Below are 16,812 nucleotides of genomic sequence, written 5' to 3'. Positions count from 1 at the left end.
AAACGAAAACAAGCATATAAGCGCAGTGTACTTTCCCTGGATACGTGAGGAGAATAAAAACTTTACAGTACTCTGATATTTCTCCAAAATCCAATTTTAGTAGGGACACTGGTCTTCAAGTACCTGAGAGCGTTGTCACACGTCGCCGTGTCCTTCAGTCATACCAGGATTTGATGTTTAACCATGAAACGCACATCTGTCTTCCAGATGAGTGAATTAGTACATCGGTAATGCATCTGGAAGAACCTGTTCCTTCAGATGCTGTCTGTAAACATTTAAGGCTTTAGTGATTTATTTGTCCCCTCAGTAATGTTTTTGAGCCACGGGAGGATTGTCCAGCTCGTCTTTGTAAACTGGTGATCAGCAGCCAACAGATTTCCTACGAGACCTTGATAATGTAACCAAATGTGAAGGGGCCAACTAAACACAATCACATCAACATGAGACGACGTCAAACACTTAGTGCTAAAAAAAAAACACACACAAAAAAACAACAACAAAAAAACCCAGTTCATGTTCCATTACAGTCCCTGTAATCAACATATATTAGCTAAAATATAAATAGCAATGGGGCTATAATACATAAATGGAGGGGGATTAGGTAGCTTGATCATGAGTGGGAGGGGAGGGAGAATTAAGGCTGAAGTACAGGAGACAGCAGTGACCGACTCCCACCACAGGAGGGCACTGTTACATTGGCAATACTGCTCCACTCATTTACTCTACCTCACCCTGGGTGCGCTGTAATTGAACCACGAGGCACATCTGAACTGTTAACGTTGACAAACAGAAAGGGACACTCACCAGCAAAACGAGAGACGCCTTCAGAGCTCGGCTTTCCACAAGAATGATGGAAAATGAAGAGTTCATTTTGCTCAAATTTATATTTTTGGAGGAAACTCTTACTTTATCAAGTAAAAGGGAAAAAAAAAAAAAAAAATAAAAAAGAACCAAAGGTTTGAAACCATCTTTTTCTATTTTAAGATGAAGACCTGAGTGTTCAGTCGGCGCGGTGAACCCCGAGTGGCCGCCGGTTCTCTTCAGATGGTCGGAGGGTGGCCGATGTCCAGTCTCCTCTGCGCCGAGCCTCTCTTCCGAGCGGCTGGCGCGGCGCTGACTACATTTCCCAGAGTGCCCGGGGTCTGGAAGAAGGCCTTCGAAGACGACGCAGGAGTTTCGTTCAGAGTATCTGGAGTCTGAGGAGGAAGAGGAATGTAAGTGTGGAGCTTTAACGTCCACAAACGAGAAGCTGGAACGAGTTCATGTGTCATTTTGCTTTCTTTTTTTTCTTCTCAGTCCACGAATCACAGAAAGGTAGAAGTGTCACCTCTGATTAATGCCTCATTACAACATGGCCGTCGACTCCTATTGCGGCATTAATTTGCCATCCAGCGCCAAGACAAGAACATTAATCCCGACTTAACGAGTTTCGGCTGAATGGTGTTGAACCGCAGCGTGGAGGTGACTAAATGAGGGGAAACCTTCTGGTGCTGCACTCTCACATGTCAAGCTGCGCTGAGGCGTTTTGAAGGTGAATGATAGCACAGAGGTCATGTTTCATTATGAAGGTCAATTATGCTGAAGTCTTTATTTATTTATTTTCCTCCAGCAGACGTGTGTGTGTTCCTGTGTGTGTTCCTGTGTGTGTGTTCCTGTGTGTGTTCCTGTGTGTGTGTTCCTGTGTGTGTTCCTGTGTGTGTGATCCTGTGTGTGTTCCTGTGTGTGTGTGTTCCTGTGTGTGATCCTGTGTGTGTTCCTGTGTGTGTGTTCCTGTGTGTGTGTTCCTGTGTGTGTGTTCCTGTGTGTGTTCCTGTGTGTGTTCCTGTGTGTGTGATCCTGTGTGTGTTCCTGTGTGTGTGATCCTGTGTGTGTGATCCTGTGTGTGTGATCCTGTGTGTGATCCTGTGTGTGTGATCCTGTGTGTGTTCCTGTGTGTGTGATCCTGTGTGTGATCCTGTGTGTGTTCCTGTGTGTGTGATCCTGTGTGTGTTCCTGTGTGTGTGTTCCTGTGTGTGTGTTCCTGTGTGTATGTTCCTGTGTGTGTGTTCCTGTGTGTGTTCCTGTGTGTTCCTGTGTGTGTGATCCTGTGTGTGTTCCTGTGTGTGTTCCTGTGTGTTCCTGTGTGTGTTCCTGTGTGTGTGATCCTGTGTGTGTTCCTGTGTGTGTGATCCTGTGTGTGTGATCCTGTGTGTGTTCCTGTGTGTGTGATCCTGTGTGTGTTCCTGTGTGTGTGATCCTGTGTGTGTGATCCTGCGTGTGTTCCTGTGTGTGTGATCCTGTGTGTGATCCTGTGTGTGATCCTGTGTGTGTTCCTGTGTGTGTGATCCTGTGTGTGATCCTGTGTGTGTTCCTGTGTGTGTGATCCTGTGTGTGTTCCTGTGTGTGTGTTCCTGTGTGTGTGTTCCTGTGTGTATGTTCCTGTGTGTGTGTTCCTGTGTGTGTGTTCCTGTGTGTGTGTTCCTATGTGTATGTTCCTGTGTGTGTGTTCCTGTGTGTATGTTCCTGTGTGTGTGTTCCTGTGTGTGTGTTCCTGTGTGTGTGTTCCTATGTGTATGTTCCTGTGTGTGTTCCTGTGTGTGTGTTCCTGTGCGTGTGTTCCTGTGCGTGTGTTCCTATGTGTATGATCCTGTGTGTGTGATCCTGTGTGTGTGTTCCTATGTGTATGTTCCTGTGTGTGTGATCCTGTGTGTGTGTTCCTATGTGTATGTTCCTGTGTGTGTGATCCTGTGTGTGTGTTCCTGTGTGTGTGTTCCTATGTGTATGTTCCTGTGTGTGTTCCTGTGTGTATGATCCTGTGTGTGTGATCCTGTGTGTGTGTTCCTGTGTGTGTGTTCCTGTGTGTATGATCCTGTGTGTGTGATCCTGTGTGTGTGTTCCTATGTGTATGTTCCTGTGTGTGTGATCCTGTGTGTGTGTTCCTGTGTGTGTGTTCCTATGTGTATGTTCCTGTGTGTGTTCCTGTGTGTGTGTTCCTGTGCGTGTGTTCCTGTGCGTGTGTTCCTATGTGTATGATCCTGTGTGTGTGATCCTGTGTGTGTGTTCCTATGTGTATGTTCCTGTGTGTATGATCCTGTGTGTGTGATCCTGTGTGTGTGTTCCTATGTGTATGTTCCTGTGTGTGTGATCCTGTGTGTGTGTTCCTGTGTGTGTGTTCCTATGTGTGTGTTCCTGTGTGTGTGATCCTGTGTGTGTGATCCTGTGTGTGTTCCTGTGTGTGTGTTCCTGTGTGTGTTCCTGTGTGTGTGTTCCTGTGTGTGTTCCTGTGTGTGTTCCTGTGTGTGTTCCTGTGTGTGTGATCCTGTGTGTGTGATCCTGTGTGTGTTCCTGTGTGTGTGATCCTGTGTGTGTTCCTGTGTGTGTGATCCTGTGTGTGATCCTGTGTGTGTTCCTGTGTGTGTGATCCTGTGTGTGTGTTCCTGTGTGTGTGTTCCTATGTGTATGTTCCTGTGTGTGTGTTCCTGTGTGTGTGTTCCTGTGTGTATGTTCCTGTGTGTGTGTTCCTGTGTGTGTGTTCCTGTGTGTATGTTCCTGTGTGTGTGTTCCTGTGTGTATGTTCCTGTGTGTGTGTTCCTGTGTGTGTGTTCCTATGTGTATGTTCCTGTGTGTGTGTTCCTGTGTGTGTTCCTGTGTGTGTGTTCCTGTGCGTGTGTTCCTGTGTGTGTTCCTGTGTGTGTGTTCCTGTGTGTGTTCCTGTGTGTGTGTTCCTGTGTGTATTCCTGTGTATGTTCCTGTGTGTGTGTTCCTGTGTGTATGTTCCTGTGTGTGTGTTCCTGTGTGTGTTCCTGTGTGTATGTTCCTGTGTGTGTGTTCCTGTGTGTATTCCTGTGTATGTTCCTGTGTGTGTGTTCCTGTGTGTATGTTCCTGTGTGTGTTCCTGTGTGTGTTCCTGTGTGTGTGTTCCTGTGTGTATGTTCCTGTGTGTGTGATCCTGTCTGTGTGTGTGTTCCCGTGTGTGTGTGTATGTATGTGTTCCCGTGTGTGTTCCTGTGTGTGTGTGTGTGTATGTATGTGTGTGTGTTCCTGTGTGTGTGTTCCCGTATGTGTGTGTTCCCGTGTGTGTGTTCGTGTGTGTGTTCCTGTGTGTGTTCCTGTGTGTGTTCCCGTGTGTGTGTGTTCCTGTGTGTGTGTATGTATGTGTGTGTGTGTGTTCCTGTGTGTGTGTGTTCCTGTGTGTGTGTATGTATGTGTGTGTGTGTGTTCCCGTGTGTGTTCCTGTGTGTGTGTGTGTGTGTGTGTGTGTGTGTTCCCGTGTGTGTTCCTGTGTGTGTGTGTGTGTTCCTGTGTGTGTGTGTGTGTGTGTGTGTTCCTGTGTGTGTGTATGTATGTGTGTGTGTGTTCCCGTGTGTGTTCCTGTGTGTGTGTGTGTTCCTGTGTGTGTGTGTGTGTGTGTGTGTTCCTACCAGTGATTCCGGTGTGTTGATGCTGACGGTTTGTGGCGGTCCCGAGGGAGAGCGTGGCGTGCCGGCCGCTGACCCGTAGCGCCGGCTCTGCTCTGGCGTGGACGGCGATGGAAGCGGCGACCCGCTGACGTCCGCCGCCGCCACGCTGTAGGGCGACGCCCCCACCATGAAGTGGGCCGGCGACATCACAGCGGGCACGCTGAAGCTCACTTTACCGTGACTATCGGAGACCTGCTGTTGTGGAGCGCCGGCCACCAGCGGGTAGTGGGACAGGGCGGCGGAGGGGAGGAGGACGTAGGGCAGCGCCAGGGCGGGAACGCCGCTGGGAGGAAGAGGCAGACCGGCCGGAGGCTGTCCGGCCGAGAGGAGGAAGTTGAGGCTGTTTAGTCCTGGAGAAGAAAGAACAGGAGAGCTGGTGAGCGGCGCTGTGGATTGAAGTCTCGCTGGCTGTTGCATCGTATCAAGGAGTAAAAGTTCAAATACAAACATTTATTTCATGCAGTAATCTCCATTTCCAACATCTACAGTCCTCACTGGGGATGAGCATTTCAAGGGAAAAGTACTGTTCGAAATTCGCACGCAAGTATTAGAATACGAATGTAACATTACGTTTTGAAGGAGTTTGACTCGGCTGCAGTCTTCTTGGAGCGTTTCTGCTGTTTGAGCCGTGAAATCTAACCAGAGACGCTTTAAACCTTAACAGAGTTAAACCTGCTGAACTCTGAACTCTGGAAGCAACATGCTCTTCTCCTCCTTATGTTGTTTAATGGCGGCTGGCAGCTTTTACGCCGACTATCGCCACCTTCTGACAGGAGGAGCGTATTACAACCAGGTGCCGGTAAAAAACGGAAATAAGGAAGAACGATAGTTGCATATGCTAATTGATTTTTTTTTTTTTTTATATGTCATGACGACTATTCAAAATTCATACCCCGTCTCTAGTCCTGTCATGATTTTCAGTAAACTTGTTGCAGCAGACGTTCTTTGTAATAATGTTCTGATCACTTAAATCTGCAGAAACACAAAATGAATCTACTTTCTCGTTGGAGATTTACATCTGATAAACACACACGTGTTGTGTTCTGGGTTTAAGAGGGTTGGACAGGAGACTACCTGCCCTGTTGGGTACATAGAGGTAGTGGGACGGCTGGGCCGGCTCACTGCTGCCGTTTCCACCGCGACTCTCGCTGAACTCCGACTCTCTGGAGAGGCCGGCCGGCCGACCGGGTGAAGTCCTGCCGTTTCCCGTCTGCGAGCCCTGTGCTGCTCCTCCGTGAGGTTCAGCTCTCAGCTGCAGAGGAAAAACAAAACGGGGAATGAATTGACCTGAAATTGCTGATGGAACTAGAAATAAATGGAAAGGAACTACTTTACTGCGACGCAATCAATTTATTGCGATCGATACGTCCCGAGACGGATCCCGATGTGTGCGAATGATTGGCAGCACTGTAACGCGCACAACGCAGGAGGACTATCTAATGAGTTATGTAATAGCGGAGTTACAAATTCCGGCGCTTGATCGAAGTCGGCACCCAAGTTGGGACGACGCCGATTTGTGCGAAACTGCCAGGACACGATCGCCGCCCCCCATTGCCCCCCCCGCCACTCCCCAACCGCGCCCCCACCCCCCACCACTCCTGCTCGCAGGGTTTTAGCTCCCTGCTGCTTCTCTGTTTCCCAATAATTTGCCACAAACTTTGATCGGCGCGCTCTGCTCAAGTTCCAGCTGTGGAACATCGCGGACGCACCCAGATCACGAGCTTCTCCGTGCTCCCCTCGGCGCTGTGCGTTGGTCCCGTGCAACCGGAGCCGTCCTGGAACTCAATGATCCGCCGTCGTACACGTTACTTTCTACTTGAAAATGTCTGATCCCGCATTATTTATCGCTCCAAAACCCGGATTACTGCGCAGATGAGCACTCTCTCCTACTAATCCCACTGAAGCTGATTTCGGCCGGTCGTCTTCCTGATGTGAAAGTGCAGTGCTTCTAGTCTACTTATTAAATCTACCTTCCGAACTGAATTTTACAGGATTACACAGCCTGATTAACTGCATGAGGTTTTCCAATTATCCTGTTCGGTGTATAATTCGACCAATTATCCTGATCACCGAGTGTTTCCTATTTAACCGTGTGCTGTTCAGACCTGATAACGGGATCTTTGGTTGTGGATGAAAAACTACCGAGACAAAGAGACGCCATGCTGCTGCACTCGGACAAATAATGAGGTCGTTCCCAGTCAATTTAAACTGGAACAAGAACCGTGATGAATAAAAACATTCAGACGTGTCATCATACCATCACACACCACCAGCTCACCTTGTTACATTCCTCTAACCCAGAATGTCCCTTCTTTTTCACCACCGTGCCCTCCTCCTCCTCCCGCCTCCTCCTCTTCCTCCCCTCCACAGACTCCGGTCGGGATGATGATCCCTGGCCGTCAGGCGTCCGGTCGGGCTCGTCGGGCGCCCTGAACAGCATGACCACAGAGGGCTGGGACAGGCTGGGCAGGTAGGCCAAGCAGTGGTGGGACGGGGAGGCGGTGAAGAGGTGCTCGGGGTGGCGGTGAGGTGCCAGAGGGGTGGGATGGGTGGAGGATGGGAGCAGGGGACGGCTGTGGGTCTGCAGGGGCGCGTTGGGACGGGGGCTGAAGGGAAACAATAAATACAAGTTTTCAGTTTTGAGCTTTACCTCCGAGCTTGAATCCGATCGGTTCCTGCAGCTTTAGTTTTAGCCAAATCACTTCAACAAACTTTTCCTTTTTAAGATGACGTGCATCAAACATTGCAGCGGTCCCTCGGACGGCAGGTTCCGTTCACACGTTTACCACAGAGACTAAATCAGGAACTCGGCGTACATTTCCCGCACACCCGTTTGTTTCCACCACATCTACAGTGAAAGTTGGGAAATGATTCTGATAACGGATCAGAGAGATAAAATGACAGCAGCGTGTGTGCGAGACCCAATTTTCCGGACAGTCTGTGTATTCTTTGTTTGAGTGAACGTAAAGAATCAAACTTCCGGGAGAGATGCAGAAAAGGAGACCGACACTCAATTTGTAGATAAATACGGTTTTATGATTATTTCATGAGATGAAACGATCAAAGTTTTTCTTCCGCTACTCCTTTGTCGCCACATTGCTCTTCTTTTAGTGGTAAATCATGAGCAGCCATGTCTGACCCCGACGGCTCTCGTCGAGTGAATGAAGCTGTCGACCAAACCTAACGGCTGTCGGTTGGTACATGATCACGTTTTAATGGTCGCACTCCTCAGATCCGGCAACGCCCATCCTCATATAAACTCTGTGTTGTAGTCACAGTAAACCTGAAGCTGTGAGCCTGACGCAGACGGAGCAGCTACGAGGGGACGTCCGTCCCGACAGTCTCTCCAGCTGACGTGCAGATTTCAAACCGGCCTCCCGCTTCACGGCTCAAATATTCCTTTTCAACACGCACTTCCACGTCCTGTTGTCTTGCTCCCTCCCAAAACACTTAACAGCCAGAGCCTCGAGGCAGCTCTGGTTTGGCCACAACAGACCAACCACATAATGGGGAGAACCACGAAGTACTGTGGGCTCCATATATGGAGCCAACACACGCAGACCTTTTAACTCGACAATAGTTCACTTTTAAGGTCTAAAAGATGAAAAGTGTTTGGCTGTAAAATAGTTCAGTATGAGATGAAGAATAATCTTGACTTCCTTTTCAAACAGCTGCAGGAACCTTTAACCGTGTTACAGGCAGCTCGTGGATTCTCTTCATCAATAATACTGATAGTTTGTGGTGGCAAAGGTCAACAAAAAGAGCAACGGTGTGCTGGAAATCTGTAGCTGACGACTGGAGATGAATCTGAAACAAGTGAATGTGAAGCGAGAGAGAGCGAGAGAGAGAAAGAGAGAGAATTAACTCACTCAGCACTATTTCCAAACTGCAGGCGACACACTGCGCTGTTGTTTGTTGTCTTTCTGGAGTAATCCACAGGATAGTTTGTCAGACCTGCAGTGAGACGCAAAATCAGGAAACATTGAACTTCTTCTGGAAGTGACGTGTGAATTTGAAAATTGAGCGTCTCTCACCCGTCAGTTCCCGTCGTGGGCTGCTGGGGGCGGAGCTGACCTGCCGCTGGACGGCGGCAGACGTGGGTGTGATGTTGAACGAGGCGTGACGCGCCATCTTGGCCTTTCGGAGGTCCTGGCTCGTCGCTGCCTGCGCGGCGTCGGGCCGACCGACGGCCGCTACATTCAAAGTGCTTCCTGTAGTCGATGACAGACGGACAGACGGACGGAAAACAAGAACTCTGACGTTGAATGGACTCTTTTACACCCTAAAGAAGGACGATGCACCGGAAGTCTCAGAGAACTCGGCTGCGGAGTAACTGTAGTATCGCCGACGAAGCGCGTCTTTAATTCTCACCTGCATTTCCAGAGCTGCCGAAGTCGACGGGGCCGAGCCACTTGAAGGCCGGCTTCCTGCCTCTCTCCTCTCTCACGTGGACCTTCTTTATGAGGTCCAAGCTGGTCAGCACGTTGGCGATGTCGTAGAGACGCCGCACCTTCGCTGCAGACGCGGGGAGGGAACGTTAAACACAGGAAAGAGACGTACCGTCTTTAAACCGAACCGGCGGCTGCACCGCGTGGTGTCTTAGTTCTGCTGCGCGTCTTACTTTTGTACTTGCTGTGACTCGATGAGTCCTGACTCTCCTCGATGAGGATCTTCGCCGCTGCGTCCAGAGTCACAGTCTGAGTTTTGGACACCAGGAACAGCATGACGAACTTCTGGCTCATGATGCGCAGAGATTTGTCTTTCCTGTTGTTACCAGCTGCAAAAACACACAGAAGTAATGTTTATTGTACATAGATGTGGTGTAAATGAGCTCTCTTTGTAGTTAGGACTCGAACCCAGACTTAAAAGTTTCATAGTCGTTTTACTTCGATCTTAAATTTCAAACATTTCAGAGACGTGGAATGAAACCTGAAACATAAACATGTGTGGACTACATCACAGAAAGCATCCTGTGTGCTTCATCAGACATTTTCATTTGCATACTCAGGCTGCAGTGCAACAAACGTTTAGTCATTAACTGCAGTCACGTCTGAATGAAGTTTGAAGTGTGTTTAACAAATAGTAGAAACGCTTTCTGGCTGCTCAGCACTTTACTGACCTGACGTTTCAATCTGGAAGATTTTTGCCCTGGAGTTTATACATAAACACGTCAAATCTAAAAGACACTGAATTTCCTCTGGTGAGATCATTTGCAGCTGGAGAAAAGTAATCGTAACATATATCTCAACACTAAAACATATAAAAAGTTTCAAATCGTAGTAATGTAGCACTGAGACTTTAGTATTGTGGTGATTCCCGCCCCGGACACACAATGCACATCAAAGCCTGTCACCAGGCGTCACCTTTGTAAACGACACCTCTTATTATTCTCCCCAGTCAACAAACACACTCCTTCGTTGGGTGATGAGAGAAAGAGTCACTATGGAAACGAGGCTTGAATCCCTTTCCCGTATGTTTGAGGCTCTGTTCACTTGTCGACAAAAACCTCTTGAGACTAAACCATCACTTAAATTTGTGATATATATATTTATATATAGTGCCACAAATTATATATATATCTCATGTCAAATAATTTGAGCGCCTTCGTCGCCACCATTAACACGGTCAGCGATGAAGGAAACCGTTTTTCGAGGTGCGTTACCGTTGCCGGCGTCTCCTTCCCCTCCGTCGTCCTCGCGGCCCGGTCCGGCCTCCCCGGCCAGCTCCATCTGGAGGTGGTAGCCCTGCTGCCGGCCCCTCCGCTGCAGGTCCTCCAGCGTGGCGTCCAGCCGCTGGCGACCGTACCAGGTGTAGCTGTTCTTGGCGATCCGGCCCACGATCGTGAGCGACTCCAGCACGTTGACGATGTCGTAGATACGCCGCCGCTCCACCCCTGACGGAGAGAGAGAGAGAGAGAGAGATGACGCAGACATTCCTCTAAAACACGCTCACGATCGGGGAATCCACCAAACGATCAGCGCTTTGATTCAAATAAATCTCGACGATAAAACTAGAGATGCTCTCAAGAAGCCCCTTTCTCATAAATACGGAGGAATATATTTGGACGAAATAAGGTCTCCGTAGCAACCACCCCTAAATCCAACAACATGATACTTCGTAACGCTCATGAAAGGAAGATCGGTGAGCCAAGACTAATTAGGCATCACTTTCCCCCGTCGAGCCTCTTTTGCTGCCACATCACTTCTTACCCAGACTGGCTGCCACTTCGTCCAGTGAGATCCAGATGGGGTTGTGAGGGGGGGGGTAGGCCGGGTAAAGGGCCAGGAACTTCTGGCACAGCAGACCCAGACTCTTCTGCTTCCTGCTCGGCTTCTTCTCTGCATCCTCCTCTTCGTCCACAGCTTCAGACTGGACAGGCAGATAAATGCACGTCAAACATTCAGCCTGATGTTTTACGGCTAATTTTGCTGCTCACGGGGGATTTGGGCGTTCACCATCGACCCGTATTATAAACACACCTCTGGATTACTCAACGCTGCATGAAAACATCTGAAACTTCTATTCTGTAACATTTAATCAAGTATATATATATATATCTTAGAGCATAAAAACGTAAACTTCCCAAAAAGATACGGTTTGATAAAGTTAGAAAAGTTTTCACTTGACAGATTGAACACACAAGATCCGACTCCAGCTGATATTTTATCTCCTCCAAAAACGAAGCGATTGTATTTATGCTTTTAAAAGCTATCTTGAAAATGCAGCCGCTAATGTGAGTGTTTACTCCCTGGACTTTTAAGATTGCGTTCATCCTCCGAGAGCATTCACCCAATTACACCGAGAAACAAAAACAGCAATCCGACGAGTTTTCTCTCCAGCGGACTAAAGAAAAATAAAACCTCCTGTCGGTCTGAACGCCACCTTTTTCATCTCCCTGTCCCGGATGTCTGGGCTCGCCGCGCTGATCAGCATCTTCAGGTTGGCCGTGGGCGTCCAGGGCTCGGTCAGCGCCGTGCGTTTGATGGGGGTGACGTGGGCCGGGTCGGGGGTGGCACCGTTTCTGTTGATCAGCAGAGCTGGGACGGTGGACTCTCCAGACTTCAGCGGGGTGGATCTCCTCCTCTCTGTGCAAATATTTTCCTGCGTACAGACAGTTATAATGCGGTCGTATCGGGGGGAGGCTGGACATTACAAACGTTTGAATAAGCTCTTTAAGCATTTACTTTTTTTTAAATCATACTGTGTGTGTGTGTGTGGCGGGGGGGGGTTGAGGGGGGGGCACATTTCAAGCACTCAAAACTGTCATTGTAATCATCTTGGAAATATTCCCCTTTACATATGAACCCAGATTTTCACCAGTTCACTAAGTCAAACAGCTGGAGACCAGAGGCACGTGGATCAGTGTGCAGTATTTAAATGAGCCTCGCGTGCCTTCAGTCTCCAGATGTGACCACATCACTGAACATCTCTCCCTCTCATCGGCCTGATCCGGCAGCTCTCCTTCAGCTGCCCCACCTAACATGCAGCTCCTCCATCCTGAGCCTACCTTTTGTTCACTTCGGCCCCCGTCCTCCTCCTCTTCCTCCTCCTCCTCCACAGTCAAACTTTTCCTTGGACTGGTGAGGTCTTTCAGCGCGAGGCATTCAAGCTCCATCTGTGAAAGCCGCAGTCCAAACATAAAGAGCATCAGATCCTGAACATGGGACCCGACTTGTGTCTTCCTCCAGCTCTCTGATCTGAAGATCTTCCTCCAGCTCTCTGATCTGAAGATCTTCCTCCAGCTCTCTGATCTGAAGATCTTCCTCCAGCTCTCTGAAGATCTTCCTCCAGCTCTCTGATCTGAAGATCTTCCTCCAGCTCTCTGAACTGAAGATCTTCCTCCAGCTCTCTGATCTGAAGATCTTCCTCCAGCTCTCTGATCTGAAGATCTTCCTCCAGCTCTCTGAAGATCTTCCTCCAGCTCTCTGAACTGAAGATCTTCCTCCAGCTCTCTGAACTGAAGATCTTCCTCCAGCTCTCTGATCTGAAGATCTTCCTCCAGCTCTCTGATCTGAAGATCTTCCTCCAGCTCTCTGAAGATCTTCCTCCAGCTCTCTGATCTGAAGATCTTCCTCCAGCTCTCTGAACTGAAGATCTTCCTCCAGCTCTCTGAACTGAAGATCTTCCTCCAGCTCTCTGATCTGAAGATCTTCCTCCAGCTCTCTGATCTGAAGATCTTCCTCCAGCTCTCTGAAGATCTTCCTCCAGCTCTCTGATCTGAAGATCTTCCTCCAGCTCTCTGAAGATCTTCCTCCAGCTCTCTGATCTGAAGATCTTCCTCCAGCTCTCTGAAGATCTTCCTCCAGCTCTCTGAAGATCTTCCTCCAGCTCTCTGATCTGAAGATCTTCCTCCAGCTCTCTGAACTGAAGATCTTCCTCCAGCTCTCTGATCTGAAGATCTTCCTCCAGCTCTCTGAACTGAAGATCTTCCTCCAGCTCTCTGAACAGAAGATCTTCCTCCAGCTCTCTGATCTGAAGATCTTCCTCCAGCTCTCTGATCTGAAGATCTTCCTCCAGCTCTCTGATCTGAAGATCTTCCTCCAGCTCTCTGAACTGAAGATCTTCCTCCAGCTCTCTGAACTGAAGATCTTCCTCCAGCTCTCTGATCTGAAGATCTTCCTCCAGCTCTCTGATCTGAAGATCTTCCTCCAGTTCTCTGAACTGAAGATCTTCCTCCAGCTCTCTGATCTGAAGATCTTCCTCCAGCTCTCTGAACTGAAGATCTTCCTCCAGCTCTCTGATCTGAAGATCTTCCTCCAGCTCTCTGATCTGAAGATCTTCCTCCAGTTCTCTGAACTGAAGATCTTCCTCCAGCTCTCTGATCTGAAGATCTTCCTCCAGCTCTCTGAACTGAAGATCTTCCTCCAGCTCTCTGATCTGAAGATCTTCCTCCAGCTCTCTGATCTGAAGATCTTCCTCCAGCTCTCTGATCTGAAGATCTTCCTCCAGCTCTCTGAAGATCTTCCTCCAGCTCTCTGATCTGAAGATCTTCCTCCAGCTCTCTGAACTGAAGATCTTCCTCCAGCTCTCTGAACTGAAGATCTTCCTCCAGCTCTCTGATCTGAAGATCTTCCTCCAGCTCTCTGAAGATCTTCCTCCAGCTCTCTGATCTGAAGATCTTCCTCCAGCTCTCTGATCTGAAGATCTTCCTCCAGCTCTCTGAACTGAAGATCAGTCAGCTGGATTTGGCGCAAAGAAACAGGAGCTAACTAGCTGTTAGCAGGCTAACTGCGCTGCTGCACCTCAACTCTCAGATTCACCACAATATAGTTTATGATACCGTGACGTCACCTGCTGAGCCCCCGTCTGACGTCATGACTCCAGACGTCATGGTATTAATACATGACGGTCCTAGATTACGCAAATTAGTTGTACTTTGTAACTCAAGATGTCCCCTAAACTTCTGACTCGGTAAAGGACCAGTTCGTCTGAATTACGACATTGAGTCGCGGCCGAGTCCGTAAAGAGGAATAAATATGTAACTGTGGCGGATTTAGAGTCAATAAGGCTCATTTAGCTTTAATTAGCTGCTCGGCTAAAGTTACGAGCACAGCTGATCAGCATATGACGATCTAACAGAAAGCAGGAAACCACCGGAGGGAAAGCTCGTTCTTCACCTTCAGTTGTCCACCTTCAGTTGTCCACCTTCAGTTCTTCACCTTCAGTTGTCCACCTTCAGTTGTCCACCTTCAGTTGTCCACCTTCAGTTGTCCACCTTCAGTTGTCCACCTTTCTCGCGTTTCACAGACGCGTCAGCGCGAAACTTTGTTCAGACCAACATAGCAGCTTCTTTCCGTCTCCAAACAAAAGAAGCGGGCCGTCCTCCTCCGCCTGCAGCTCCGGTGCTCTCGAAACTCCTGCCCGGTTAGCGGACACCCTGAATTGTCCCTCGGAGACTCCAGCATCACCCGCTCAAGCTTGTTTTCTGGCGCTCTCCGGCAGCTGGCTCGCTCCAGCCAATCAGCGCCTTGGTGACTCGTTGCGTCACGCAGCTCCAGCCAGTCAGAGTTATTGTACTCCGGCACGCGCCTCAGCTTCGACCAATGGACAGACGGACGCCCACGCCTCCAGGAGCAGTGTTGGCGGGGCAACCGGCGCGCTCCGTCCATGCTCGAGGAGGGTGTGAAAGGAATGAGGTCTCACTCTGCACATATTTACGAGGACAGGACTAGAAATCGCGGCGGGGAAAGTTGTGATTGTGAAAATTGAGACAAATGCAATAATTCCTGGCGTTTTATTTGCTAAAATGTTTTTAAATAACATAAATGAGAAAAAAAACAAACCTATTTACAACAGCATAAGTGCACTAGAACATTATATTTGGCAGCGATTGAGCTTAATACAAAATGTTCACTCAACACACTTTACCCAAGTCCAGTAATGTGTAATATCAGTTCCTTGTACACGCTTTTGCTTTTGGGGTTAATTTGCAAGCTAGGGGTACTTACTAATATTTTACAACTCAATAACTTTGTACATATTTATTGATTAATTTAAATCACGTGTTAACTGCAGGTAGGCAGGCCAGTGCTCCTTTCTGACAAGGAAAAACGACTGCAGGCGTCGAGTCCCCAGAAAAGCAAACAATTGAGAGTTCATGTTTTGCAACAGTCTTTTAAATGAGTGATTGGTCGTCTTCATAGACGATCTTTGACTATCAGCTGAGGAGTTTGGTCTCCTGCTTTTTCTCCCGCAGAGACACCAAGCGTCTGTGAGAAAAGCCTTGCGCCTAGAAACCCGCTGTGAATACCTTTAACCTCATCACCCAGGCTTTTGTCTGTCATTAGCTCCGCGGCTGAAACAGACAGATGGAGGCCAGAAAGAGAAGGTGGGGAAATAACGAGTGGCGCTAATAGTACCTGGGCCGCAGCGCGAAAAGAGAGGGCTCACTTTTTAGCAGACAGGGTCCCGCCCTGGATGCAAACTGCATGAAGACTGGCCTCGAGTGCTTACGTAATAGTCCTCAATACACGAAATGTGCCGCCAAAGCACTATTAACATCTGAGCCGGTGCAGCAGGGTGGAAACACGGATTTGAGATGTCGTAAATCGTATAAATGATGTAGGATAAATCTATTACAACTGAAAATGAACATATAGAAATGAACATTTCATGTTATAACAATGCTTTGCAACCACTGGAAATACGCCCCCCCCCCCACACACACACACACATGTACACACACACACCTCATCCCAAGAATGATATAGGCTGAGATGATTGATAGCTAAAACATGAAAAAAAAGAAGTATAACATCAGTAATATAAAACAAAGAATAACCAGTAATATAACATCAGTCAGAGGGACCAAACCAGGACGTTTACTTGAATACTTTCACTATATTTAGCTGCTAATAGCTACTTGTGTACTTTTACTGTAGCAGACTTTTCCATGCAGAACTTTTACTTGTAATGGAGTATTTTTACATGCTTTAATGGTACTTTTATTCTAGTAAAGAATCTGGATACTTCTTCTACGGCTGAATACTAAAACCCTATGATACACATACAGCTGTATGTTGCCATTAAACTGCTGATCCCTGTTTGTCAAACCAATTGAGTATCTCGTGCCAGTTATGTGTTACAGTCAGGGTGGATTTAGAAAAAAAAAAATAAATTACTTTGTGAAGTTGAAACTAAAGTTATCTAATTTTCACGCTTAAGTTCAAGCTGTGACAAAGACATGATTTCACCTAGCAGAAGGCTGATTTGACACACTGGGATTCCCGATTAGTGCCTAATTGATGATAAATAACACGTCAGAAGTGGCCTGCATCCAGCCGTGGACCCTGGCTCAGGCTAACTCACAGCCCAAACACATCTGGCTGTTGCAGAAGAAGCTGTGACTCCTCAAAGGTCAACCAAGTGTGCCATATTTGACCAGAGGAAAGACGGTTTAAACAAGTTCTGGCAGTGTCATTGATGCCTTTTTGACTGGATCATTTATTGTTGTCAGTCAGTGCAAATGTGTTATTTTCAGTGTCCTCTGAATAGAATTTGTCGGTGTAATTAATAACAATCAACCAGGTGTAACTGGCATTTTTTAGACATGTTTAATTCAAGGTGGCAGCTCGTTCTGTAACACATGAGCTTTGTGGTGGAAAGGGTCATACAGCTGGAGTCCATGTTTGCTGGAGCCTTGCTGTTTTATCAAAAATTATTTTTCTTCTTTGGTTTCCTGCATTTCAGTTCACAAACTCGTCATTGCACTCTTAATTACCCACTTACGTTACATTCTTTGTTTGGGTCTGAGAACTGTGTCCCGTACGAGCCACATGAAGAGGTCTCGGCTAAAAACCGAAAGAGAAGTGGTCACTGAATGAAGCGTTAACCGCCTTGTTTTGTTCAGAGTAATGGGCTTTGCATGGAGCCT

The 16,812-nt window shown here is 48.0% G+C and overlaps 1 protein-coding gene across 1 annotated transcript; it reads right to left on the bottom strand.

Annotated features, from left to right (window-relative positions):
- Nucleotides 1-1,012: 1,012 nt before the first annotated feature.
- e2f7 (E2F transcription factor 7) lies at nucleotides 1,013-14,380 on the bottom strand. Its single transcript, XM_069713136.1, has 13 exons — nucleotides 14,057-14,380; nucleotides 11,947-12,054; nucleotides 11,322-11,540; nucleotides 10,649-10,808; nucleotides 10,102-10,332; nucleotides 9,061-9,216; nucleotides 8,811-8,954; nucleotides 8,474-8,650; nucleotides 8,309-8,393; nucleotides 6,718-7,045; nucleotides 5,514-5,691; nucleotides 4,401-4,789; nucleotides 1,013-1,196 (listed from the first exon to the last, which is right to left on the bottom strand). The coding sequence occupies exons 2-13, from the start codon at nucleotides 12,052-12,054 to the stop codon at nucleotides 1,041-1,043; spliced, it is 2,331 nt and encodes a 776-aa protein (XP_069569237.1). The 5' UTR covers nucleotides 14,057-14,380; the 3' UTR covers nucleotides 1,013-1,040.
- Nucleotides 14,381-16,812: the final 2,432 nt, after the last annotated feature.

This window comes from Brachyistius frenatus, unplaced genomic scaffold (genome assembly GCF_029030835.1).
Source record: "Brachyistius frenatus isolate BFR_SWC_R1_liver_20210118 unplaced genomic scaffold, ASM2903083v1 Contig_116, whole genome shotgun sequence".
NCBI classification, from domain to species: Eukaryota; Metazoa; Chordata; class Actinopteri; family Embiotocidae; genus Brachyistius; species Brachyistius frenatus.
This window is presented reverse-complemented; position numbering and strand designations above follow the sequence as displayed.